General features: G+C 44.6%; 2 protein-coding genes across 2 annotated transcripts; both read right to left on the bottom strand.

The window, feature by feature from the left end:
- Positions 1-510: 510 nt before the first annotated feature.
- On the bottom strand, positions 511-2,831 carry LOC122563036 (actin-like protein 7B). The gene has a single exon (XM_043716370.1). The coding sequence runs from the start codon at positions 2,181-2,183 to the stop codon at positions 942-944; it is 1,242 nt and encodes a 413-aa protein (XP_043572305.1). The 5' UTR covers positions 2,184-2,831; the 3' UTR covers positions 511-941.
- Positions 2,832-10,097: 7,266 nt separating this feature from the next.
- Positions 10,098-12,159, bottom strand: LOC122539396 (actin-like protein 7B). The gene has a single exon (XM_043674191.1). It carries the CDS (start codon positions 11,855-11,857, stop codon positions 10,574-10,576), a length of 1,284 nt encoding a protein of 427 aa, XP_043530126.1. The 5' UTR covers positions 11,858-12,159; the 3' UTR covers positions 10,098-10,573.
- Between the last annotated feature and the right edge of the window lie 327 nt (positions 12,160-12,486).

The raw sequence follows: 12,486 nt of genomic DNA, 5'->3' as shown, positions 1-12,486 counted from the left end.
TGTAAGGTATAGATAGGATAGATCGAGTGAATCCTTAGAATATTATAAAGACAGTAGGAATATACTTAAGATGGAAATCAAGAGGGCAAAAAGGGGACATGAGCTAGCTTTGGCAAATAGAATTAAGGAGAATCCAAAAGGTTTTTACAAATACATTAAGGACAAAAGGGTAACTAGGGAGAGAATAGGGCCCCTCAAATATCAGCAAGGCAGCCTTTGTGTGGAGCCACAGAAAATGGGGGAAATACGAAGAGTATTTTGCATCAGTATTACTGTGGAAAAGGATACAGAAGGTATACTGTAGGGAAATAGATGGTGACACCTTACAAAATGTCCTTAGTACAGAGGAGGAAGTGCTGGATGTCTTGAAACGCATAAAGGTGGATAAATCCCCAGGACCTGATCAGGTGTAGCCTAGAACTCTGTGGGAGGCTAGAGAAGTGATTGCTGGGCCTCTTGCTGAGATATTTATATCATCGATAGTCACCGGTGAGGTGCCGGAAGACTGGAGGTTGGCTAACGCGATGCCACTGTTTAAGAAAGATAGTTAAGACAAAGAGGCAAACTGCACACAATTCAATATCAGGTGTGATCTTACTAAGACCCTATACAACTGTAGCAAAACGTTTTTGCTCCTGTACCGCAGCAGTCTCCAGGAAGGAAATAATGCCCGATCTGTGTTCTTGAATTGGATGAAAGTCAATCGGAGCGCACAGCAAGAGTCCACTGACTGTACCCAATGTGCAGACTTTCCCGCTCTTCTGGAAACCAAATAAAACTGACCAGTTAATTTGCAAATGCTTTATTACAGTTATGACAGTAGTGCTGCGGCTTGGTAGTAATCATGATAAATTAGATGTACTTAAAATGTCGGAGGCGAGCCAAGAATTTTAAAAATGTGCAACGAAAGAAAATGAAGCCACGGCTGCATGAAGCAGTCTTTAGAAGCACTTGCGGTAAATGACATAGGGACCCCGTTCATCATAGTCTCTCTTGCGAACCCAGAGCTGCTGGAAGGATTTGAGAGAGGCCATGATGGAGCCTCCGAGCCAGACCGAATACTTCCTCTCGGGGATGGCGTGCACGGTGGGGTTCATGCCGCGCTCCATCTTGTTCATCTCCTTCTGCAGGCGGTCGGCGAAGCCGTCGAAGAGGGTGGAGCCGCCGCACAGCAGGATGTTGCTGTACATCTCGTACTTGAGGTTGCTGTCGCACTGGTCGAGGCTGTGCAGGGCCAGCGAGTGGACCCCGGGCTCCTTGGAGCCGATCATCGACGGGTTGAAGAGGGCCTCGGGGCAGCGGAACCTCTCCTTGCCGATGGCGATGACGTGACCGTCGGGCAGCTCGTACTCCACCAGGTACTCGTTGACGTCGAGGTTCATGTCCTGCTCGAAGTTGACGGCGGTGTAGCAGCACTTCTTCTTGATGTCCTCGACGATGTGCAGGCCCTTCTCGGTGAAGCGGTTTCCCGCCTCGTTCAGCAGCCTGAGCAGGTAGTCGTTGAGGTCCGCGCCGCCGTAGTCCGCCCTGCCCGTCACGTGCGGCATGGTGTAGCCCTCGTGCACGGGCACCACGTGCGTGACCCCGTGACCGCACTCCACCACGAGGCCGGTGGTGCGGCCGTACGAGTACAGCGACAGGATGGACTGGTAGGCGATGTGCATGGCGGGAGTGTTGAAGGTCTCGAACAACAGCTCCGCCATCTTCTCGCGGTTGGTGCTGGGGCTGAGCGGCGGGTCGGCCACCATCACGGCGTGCTCCTCGGGCAGGATCCGCATGCCGTACTGGAAGACGTGCGCCCAGATGGCCTCCACCGCCTCCCAGTCCACCACGATGCCGTGCCGCAGCGGGCTCACCGGCTTGAGCTGCAGCTCCGACCGGCAGAACTCGTCGCCCACGAAGTTCTCCTGCCGGTTGTCGCCGGTCTTGGCGCTCCTCTGCACCGGCCGGCCCACCACCGAGGACATCACCACCGAGGGCCTCGGCTGCCCGGCGTAACCCGCCTTGCAGTAGCCGGTGCCCAGGTCGATCATCACCGACCGGATCTCCTTCAGCACCTTGCCGGACTTCACGTCCACGGACTTGACGCTCTGGGTCAACCGGGAGGTAGATTTCTGAGCTTTGCTGGAAGGTGGGGGTGTCCCCGCCTTCCTGGACCCGTGGCCCACCGGTTTGGTCACCATCCCCGTGTGTCTTTTTCCCTACCCCACCTGTCTCTCACACAACAGCCCGCCTGACTTCCAGTCCCTAGCTGATGCGCTCGGCTGACCCGACGCTCAACCTTTTTGTAAGGTTTTTTTTCCGCTGCTGTCTCCAGGGTGACCAGACATAAGCCATTGCCAGGTCATCTCCCCGCTCACACCAGCTCCCTCAGTGACGAGTTCATTCACAGTGACGCCTGGCTTTAAATACACATTTCCCCGCTCATAGCCACAAGTACGTGCACTTATGAGTTGTGGACACAGCGGATCAGTTAGAATCTGTTGTGCCACTCGAACCTTTTAGACACAATTTCCTGCATTGTGGCTGCCGTTCAAAAAATTTCCAAGTTTTTCCTGACCGTTGAGTGATCTAGTGAACAATAATGCACTTTAACACTGCTGTTAAAAAATTTAGAGAGAAACTCAGTTATGCAATGATGAATTCAAAGACAGAGACAAAATTGCTACCGTTGTGCTCGAGAGAAATGTTGGAAGATCGCATCAGATGTACCACTGATTCTCCATTCATTCCAACAAAAAACTAGAGCTGTATGCACATAGGCACAGGAGGACATTCAGCCCATCCAGTATATTTGTTTTTTTTTACTTTTTGTTTTTTTTCTAATTACCCCCACACTAACTGCGGTAGTGCTTATTTCCCCCCCGCACCAAATTGTATGTGTGCAGGTGTGAGACACAGTGAAAGACACAAGGTGTATGAATCTTTAATCAGTTTCCACCACCAGGAAAAAAAGAAACACCCAAGTGGTCAGTGACAAGCAGTGCCCTTCACATCAACGGGCAATGTTGTGTGATCAAACAGTGAAAGGGAGGGCAGGGGTTAAATCAAAATAGAATTGGAGGGGGAGATAATGTACCACACTCAGGAGGGCAAAAAGGGGACATGAGATAGCTTTGGCAAATAGAATTAAGGAGAATCCAAAGAGTTTTTACAAATACATTAAGGACAGAAAGGTAACTATGGAGAGAATAGGATCCCTCAAAGATCAGCAAGGCAGCAGGAGATGGGGGAGATACTAAACAAGTATTTTGCATCAGTGTTTACTGTGGCAAAGGATATGGAAGATATAGAATGTGGGGAAATAGATGGTGATATCTTGAAAAATGTCTATATTACAGAGGAGGAAGTGCTGCATAAAAGTGGATAAATCCCCAGGACCTGATCAGGTGTACCCTTGAATTCTGTGGGAAGCTAGAGAAGCGATTGCTGGGCCTCTTGCTGAGATATTTGTATCATCGATAGTCACAGGTGAGGTGCCAGAAGACTGGAGGTTGGCTAACGTGGTGCCACTGTTTAAGAAGGGTGGTAAGGACAAGCCAGGGAACTATAGACCAGTGAGCCTGTCGTCGGTGGTGGGCAAGTTGTTGGAGGGAATCCTGAGGGACAAGATGTACATGTATTTGGAAAGGCAAGGACTGATTCGGGATAGTCAACATGGCTTTGTGCGTGGGAAATCATGTCTCACAAACTTGATTGAATTTTTTGAGGAAGTAACAGAGGATTGATGAGGGCAGAGCAGTAGATGTGATCAATATGGACTTCAGTAAGGCGTTCAACAAAGTTCCCCATGGGAGACTGATTAGCAAGGTTAGATCTTACGGAATACAGGGAGAACTAGCCATTTGGATACAGAACTGGCTCAAAGGTAGAAGACAGAGGATGGTGGTGGAGGGTTGTTTTTCAGACTGGAGGCCTAAGACCAGTGGAGTGCCACAAGGATCGGTGCTGCTGGAAGAGCTTATGTAAGAGTGCTCTATCGAAAACATTAACTCTGATTTCTCTCTACAGATGCTACCAGATCTGAGCTTTTCCAGCAATTTGTTTTTGATCCCATGATTAATTTTGGCTAGAGAGATGAATTTTTCAAAAATATATACGGTTTTGTTGTCATCTTTGCTCAACTCCCAGTTAGTAAACACAAATAATCCTTTCTCTCCTGTACACATGAATTTGGCTAATTGACCCTTTCCTCTTCACTAGTTCTTTTTAGAATGTCACTTCTGTTTAAACTTCTCAAATGCCTCTCTGACTACATCAGCCCATCATTTATCAGGGGGTGGATCTGAGCATTCATTGCTGTGGCAGCAGATATTTAATTTTACACAATTCATTGTTTCCTCCTTCTGACATGAATACAAACTGAGTTTTCAATTGAATTCAGGCTTAAATGAAGATATTCATGTTTTTACTCACAGAAAACCTGCTCCCATAATGTTGTGTCTTCTGGTTATCTGAATTTATATAATCAAACCTTTAGACTCAAAATGCTGGAGCCTCCTTAAAAGCATTTTCCAATCGTTCCATGAACTTTGTAGACGAATGCAGTAACCCAAATCTTCTGATCTGAGTCACAAACCATTTCTGAAAAAAAATTGCCTACTTGCCCACCACTTTCCCTCTTAAGTATACTTCTACTTCCTTTATACTCTTCTAAGGATTCACTCGATCTATCCTGTCTATACCTTACATATGCTTCCTTCTTTTCGTTAACCAAACCCTCAATTTCTTTAGTCATCCAGCATTCCCTGTACCTACCAGCCTTTCCTTTCACCCTAACAGGAATATACTTTCTCTGGATTCTCATTTCTGAAGGCTTCCCATTTTCCAGCCTGTGAATATCTGCCCCCAATCAGCTTTGAAAGTTCTTGCCTAATACCATCAAAATTGGCCTTCATCCAATTTAGAACTTCAACTTTTAGATCTGATCTATCCTTTTCCATCATTATTTTAAATCTAATACAATTATGGTCGCTGGCCCCAAAGTGCTCCCCCACTGACACCTCAGTCACCTGCCCCACGAACTTTAACTTTTAGATCTTGTCTATCCTTTTCCATCACTATTTTAAAATTAACCCCAAAGTGCTCCCCCACTGATACCTCAGTCACCTGCCTTGCCTTATTTCCCAAGAGTAGGTCAAGTTTTACTCTTTCTCTAGTAGGTACATCCACATACTGAATCAGAAAATGTTCTTGTACACACTTAACAAATTCCTCTCCATCTAAACCCTTAACACTATGGCAGTCTCAGTCTATGTTTGGAAAGTTAAAATCCCATACCATAAACACCCTATTATTCTTACAGATAACTGAGATCTCCGAACAAATTTGTTTCTCAATTTCCCTCTGACTATTAGGGTGTATATAATACAATCCCAGTAAGGTGATTATCCCTTTCTTATTTCTCAGTTCCACCCAAATCACTTCCCTGAATGTATTTTCAGAAATATCCTCCCTCAGCACAGCTGTCATGCTATCCCTTATCAAAAATACCACCCTCCCCTCCTCTCTTGCCTCCCTTTCTATCCTTCCTATAGCATTTGTATCCTGGAACATTAAGCTGCCAGTCCTGCCCATCCCTGAGCCATGTTTCTGTAATTGCTATAGTATCCCAGTCCCATCTTCCTAACCATGCCTTCCCTGTTAGGCATCTTGCATTGAAATAAATGCAGTTTAATTTGTTAGTCCTACCTTGTCCCTGCCTGCCTTGACTGTTTGACTCGCTTCTGTTCTCAACTGTACCAGTCTCTGATCGATCTCTTTTCTCACTATCTCCCTGGGGCCCACCACCCCCACTTTACTAGCTTAAATCCTCCTGAGCAGCTCTAGCAAATTTCCCTGCCAGTATATTAGTCCCCTTCCAATTTAGGTGCAATCCGTTCTTCTTGTACAGTTCACTTCTACCCCAAAAGAGATTCCAATGATCCAAAAATGTGAATCCTTCTCCCATACACCAGCTCCTCAGCCATGCATTCATCTGCTCTATTCTCCTATTCCTGTCCTCACTAGTTCATAGCACTGGGAGTAATCCAGATATTACTACTCTCAAGGACCTTTTTAAATTTCTGCCGAACTCTCTGTAATCTCCCTTCAGAATCTCAACCTTTTCCCTTCCTATGTCGTTGGTTCCAATGTGGACAATGACCACTTGCTGGCCCCTCTCCCCCGTGAGAACATTCTGCACCCTCTCTGAGACATCCTTGATCCTGGCACCAGGGAAGCAACAATTTTGCTTTTTCGCTGCTGGCCACAGAAACGTCTGTCTGTACCTCGGACTACAGAATCTCCTAACACAATTGATCTCTTGTAACCCAACATACCCCTCATTGCATTAGAGCCAGTCTCCATCCCAGAAACTTGGCTGTTCATGATACGTTCCCCTGAGAATCCATCACCCCCTACATTTTCCAAAACAGCATACCTGTTTGAAATGGGTATATCCACAAAAGACTCCTGTACTAGCTGCCTACCTCTCTTACCTTTCCTGGAGTTAACCCATCTATGTGACTGTATCTGAGACTTTCCCCCTTCCTATAATTGCTATCCATCACATACTGTTGTTGCAAATTCCTCATTGCTTCTAACTGTCTCTCCAACCGATCCATTCAATCTGATAAGATTTGCAGCCAACAGCATTTATGACAGATATAGTCCGCAGTAACCCTTAAATTCTCTAAACTCCCACATCTGACAAGAAGTACATATCATTCTATTAAAGGTCATCTTTGCTCCTTCACAATCTACACACCCAGAAAATAACACCGTCTTATTCCACTACAAACACTGCCCCAGGTTAAATTAATAGTTATGGCTTATATTTTAAGTTTAATCAAGAGACATTTAATCAAGAAAGAACCCACTCTACTCCCTACTGCAGATTCTCTGTAGGCCACACACGAAAAAAGATTAACTTATCTGATTCTGTGCTGTGAACTTTGCCCAAACAATTCCTCCAAGATCAGTTGTGAATTTCACTGCTTGTTAATTTTCCCAGGCACACTCCGATGTCCAGCGATAAATGAATTCAAACAGTAAAGGCAGTAACTGTGCAGGTTCTCTCTCTGTCTCCTGCAATGACCTCACCATGTGCTTCCTTTGTCTGCTCTTCTCCCTTTTAACACTGCTGTTGTTTTGACTTTTTTTTCCAAAGTTCCAAAACAGTGCAATAGCATATAAAACACTAATTGCTGCTCCTGGAATTCGAGGAAATCACATCCAGCACCTAAAATACCTCAAAAAAGGAGCAGCTGTTATAGGCAGAAATTTTTCCCATCCTCCATCTTGTATTACCCTTGGATGCGAGCATAAGAGGTACAGTTAGTAATTTGCAGATGACACCAAAATTGAAGGTGTAGTGGACAGCGAAGAGGGTTACCTCAGATTACAACAGGATCTTGACCAGATAGGCCAATGGGCTGAGAAGTGGCAGATGGAGTTTAATTCAAATAAATGCAAGGTGCTGCATTTTGGGAAAGCAAATCTTAGCAGGACATATACACTTAATGGTAAGGTCCTAGGTAGTGTTGCTGAACAAAGAGACCTTGGAGTGCAAGTTCATAGCTCCTTGAAAGTGGAGTCACAGGTAGATAGGATAGTGAAGAAGGTGTTTGGTATGCTTTCCTTTATTGGTCAGAGTATTGACTACAGGAGTTGGGAGGTCATGTTGGGGCTGTACAGGACATTGGTTAGGCCACTGTTACGTGCAGTTCTGGTCTCCTTCCTATCGGAAAGATGTTGTGAAACTTGAAAGGGTTCAGAAAAGATTTACAAGGATATTGCCAGGGTTGGAGGATTTGAGCTATAGGGAGAGGCTTAACAGGTAGGGGCTGTTTTCCCTGGAGCGTCGGAGGCTGAGGGGTGACCTTACAAAGGTTTACAAAATTATGAGGGGCATGAATAGGGTAAATAGGCAAAGTCGGGGAGTCCAGAACTAGAGGGCATAGGTTTAGGGTGAGAGGGAAAAGATATAAAAGAGACCAAAGGGGCAACTTTTTCCTCACACAGAGTGGTACTTGTATGGAATGAGCTGCCAGAGGAAGTGGTGGAGGCTGGTATAATTGAAACATTTAAGAGACATTTGAAATGGGCATATGAATAGGAAGGGTTTGGAGGGATATGGGCCGGGTGCTCGCAGGTGGGACTAGATTGGGTTGGGATATCTGGTTGGCATGGACGGGTTGGACCAAAGGGTCTGTTTTCCATGCTGTACATCTCTCTGGCTCAAAGATCCAAGAATAGCTTTGATAATATCTGTCAGAGATAACATCTCATTAGATGCATCCAGAATGTTTTACCTAAAATAATGGAGAAAGAACTTATCTAGAAGATACATGGGAGCCATGGGAATTCAGGAAATGTAACCTGTATACTGGATAGGCATCTAAAGATATCAAGGATGGTATCTTCATGAAATAAATGCCAGAGCTATAGAACACCACTTTAAAAACACATAATGAGGTAATTATCATTGCTCAAGGATCACCTTAAGCATACTATGGGAGCTGATTTATTCACATATAGTAAATAACAGTATATCACAGTTGTAAACTACCGCACAAAGTTCCCTTTTATACAAAAAAATGAACTGCTTGAGAGCTACAACAGTCATCTCAGCAGAACAATTTCTCAGCTATGAAATTCCTGTCAGCTCTGGAGAATTTGAGGGATTCACTGAGAAGTGTATGTTTAGCATCTGCAATTCATCATTACCCTCGGAAAAAAGTGTTTATAAACAGACACATTTAGATGCGCAAGATAACCCTTTTGAAATGTCAAGAGACACAGGTAAACCTAAACCTTGCCTTGTCTCTCCAATAAACATTTCTCAAGGTTGATCTAAGTTTTTGTGCAGAGCTGCTGAGTGGAACAAAGTGTAAAACAACACTGCCAAGCAAGATATCCCCTGTCAGTGACCAGGGGAAACAACGTTTTGTTGCACAGGTAGAAGGAGGTCAGCACTTCCAACGAGCTGTCTGAGCTGTTAAAAGGGCAATCTGTATATTTGTAGTCTAATCATGAAAACCTGAAAACAAGTAAATGCTGTTGGTGAAGCTGAGCCTCCAAGGTCATATCATTGACACCAAAATTGGTGACTAGATGAGAAGGAACAGAATTCATATTTGACCTACAACAGAGAAGGAAAAGTAATCAGCAACACCACTAACCAGCAAAACAGCATCAATGGTACCACTAACAAGAGATGCAACATCAACAATGTCAGCAAGTGATATAAATTTAGCAACATTAAAATTAGATTTCTGCAGCACCAGGAGCAACATGCACAATATCACCTATGCAGCAGACCAACTCAGTAGTGAGAGAGATAAGTACCAGCAAGGTGGATAACAATATCCTACCACCTAAGTGATACCATCAACTGTATTTTTAGAAAAGAAACCGTGCTATAAATGATTCTGAAGGTATTAAGTTTATTTATAAAACTTGATTGTTAAGCTTTTGTTGAAGAAAAAATGTTCATAACTGAAACAATAAAATTGATTTCGACGCACATCTTTTAAGGAATTGGGATGCTATGTTGTATTATTCATAAAGATCTAGGAACTAATTGTTATGTCAATATACTATTATTGTGCTTCAGCCATGTGATGAATAACTGGGCTGAAACTCGTGGAGGTAATGGGAGCCTCAGGCACCAGTTGGAAAGCTGGTGAGAGCCCTGCGTCACCTCTTTTCAACAAAGCCCACTATATGTTATGCCACTTTAATAGTAATAGACCAGTGATGGTCGTTCTCCAGTTCATGAAAATGAGGAGTTGGATGGCCTACTCTCCTGTACTCATCAGTGCCATGGGGAAGCCAATGGCTACTGCTGGTACTACATCAAATCAAGGAGGAACCCAGGCACACATGAGTGTTGACAAGAGATGGGGTTGTGGAAGAGTTTTGATCAAGGTCAATACCAGGGACAGGAAGTTGACTCTTAGCCAACATCCTTCCTTCCCAGTGCTGCATCCCTTGATGAGGTACAGCATGCATCTGAATGAGAACCGCCTTTGAGAATCTGCAAGCAAACACACGAGTTTGTTTGTCATGCTCCCCATGTGGAGAGTTTGCCTCAATTAGCAGTGGGACAAGAAGTCTCTTTTCAACATATTGGAATATGGTGCTACAGTAAAAGATGAGCAGTTATACCCAGTAAAATAGTCTATATTGTAACAGAATACAAATTAATGTCAATGAACATTGCCCTAAGAGGAGACATTTAAGTGATGTAATGACCTATCCACACTATGAGCAGCACAATCGTTCTACATTGATCTGAACATCATACACAGCAGCCAGATATATTCCTGGCCTTGTTACAATTCACATGCACAGCCTACAGTCCTGGTTCACAAAGTCAGTGGAACTCATTAAGATTCCATGTGACATCATGCATTTACCATTTAATCACATCTCAATATCCATGATCATCTTTCAATAATCACACGGATTATAAGACTTTATTATGTTTGCATGTTTAAACCAATCTTCAATTAATTTAAGTTACATTCAGAGATGGAAATCAGCTGTGTGCTTTTTTAAAAAAAATAATGTGTTTAAAACCTCAGTTTCAGAAACATTTTCTATAGATAGCCAGTGGTCCACGCTCATCGTAATCCCTTTTGCTAACCCACAGTTGCTGGAAGGATTTGATGCAGGATAGGATTGAACCTCCAAACCAGACTGAATATCTTCTCTCAGGAATTGCTTGCACTTGCGGGTTCATGTCTTGTGCCAGTTTTCTTAATTCCTTCTGGAAACGAACGCGGAATCCAGAGAACATGGTTGAGCCCCCACAGAGCAGGATATTTGTGTACATTTCCTCTAGCAGGCTAGAGTCACATTTATTGATGATGTTCAGAGCCAATGTATGCAGCCCAGCCTCTCTGGAACCCATGAGTGATGGATTGAAGAGGGCTTCAGGGCATTTAATCCTTTCTTTGCCAACCGTGATAGTCTTACCATCTGGCAACTCAAAGTGTGCTATGTACTCTTTGGTCTCACCCCGCATCTCACCATCAAAGTCAATAGCGGTGTAACAATACTCCTGTTTGATTTGCTCCACAAGATGATAGTCATTGGCATTTAACTTGTGCCCATTCTGGTTGATGAGTTTTAGCAAATATTTTGTAAGGTCACAGCCTCCATAATCAACGCTAGCAGTGATGTGAGGCATGATATAGCCTTCATGGATGGGGACGACACAGGAGGAACCATGGCCACTCTCCACCACCAGCCCACTGGTGCAGCCATAGGCATAGATAGAAAGCAGCGACTGCCTTGTGATGTGTATGGCTGGAATGTTGAAGGTGTCAAAGAGGAGTTCGGCCATCCTCTCGCGGTTGGTGGTGGGGCTCAGGGGTGGGTCAGCCACCATCACGGCATGGTCTTCGGGCTGCACCTTCATCTCCTTCTCAAAGATGTAGGCCAGGATGGCCTCGGCACCATTCCAATCCAATACAATGCCATGCCGGAGAGGGTTGATGAGCCGCAGCTCTGTAGGGGCTCTCAGCTCACTGCCCACAAAGTTCTCCTGCCGGTTGTCTCCAGTCTTGGCACTCCGCTGCATGGGTCTACCCACTGTGGAAGAGATGACGACTGAAGGCTTGGCATGGCCACCAAAGCCTGCTTTGAAATAGCCTGTGCCCATGTCAACCATCAGTGCCCTGACCTCCTTGACCACCCTGGTAGGATTGATGCTCTGACTGTCTATTGAGGAGAAGGATGGCATCCTTGGCTCTGATCTGATCGATTGAGTGGTATTCGAGGAGAATTTCCTGCAGAGAACCCCCATGGGTAAGGAACACTTTCGGATCTGCAAATTTGATGACATCATCCCTGTTCCTGTTTGCATTATTTCTTTGTATTGACAAACCAGCCCTTTTCAGTGGCCACCTTTCGTTGTTAAGGTGGAATAACAATGCTGTTTCTCTCCGATTATTACCTTTTATAGCCTTGTTGTTGCTGTTACTATGGGCGTCAGACAGCGGGACCATTATCAAGTCATATCACACGTTGATCTGAGAGGCTCCTTCCGTCCAAGTTAATTTTGCTGATGAATTAAGTGGCTGACGTCCCGCCGTGGTCCAGAAATTTAATCGGAAAACCAAACCCACGGGAGTGGAAACATTTATTTGGTGAACTAGTCTTGGTGCCGCAAATCTCCAAAATCTAATGAGGGCAGAACGTTGGAATGCCTTAAAGTGGCTTCGCTCCAAGGTGATTAGCTCGTGAACCACAATCTTTTAATTGAACGGGAACATACTTGAAACTGCTTTGAAGACTCAAAAGCCATTTGGTGGGTATCACAGCATTTGGATATTATCCAATATCCTGGATGCTGCGCTTGTTGGACACTGTGAACAAGTGAACTGCAGTTTAACATGTCCGAGATTTTCAGAAGTTTTATCTTACCAGGGATCATAGAGAGAACGAACAGTTAAGATAAACACTTATATTTCTAAAATGCCTTTCAGGCCCCCA

The sequence above is a fragment of the Chiloscyllium plagiosum genome, chromosome 2, assembly GCF_004010195.1.
Source record: "Chiloscyllium plagiosum isolate BGI_BamShark_2017 chromosome 2, ASM401019v2, whole genome shotgun sequence".
Taxonomy (NCBI): domain Eukaryota; kingdom Metazoa; phylum Chordata; class Chondrichthyes; order Orectolobiformes; family Hemiscylliidae; genus Chiloscyllium; species Chiloscyllium plagiosum.
The sequence above is the reverse complement of the archived record's forward strand: the minus strand, read 5'-3'. Positions and strand labels throughout refer to the sequence as shown.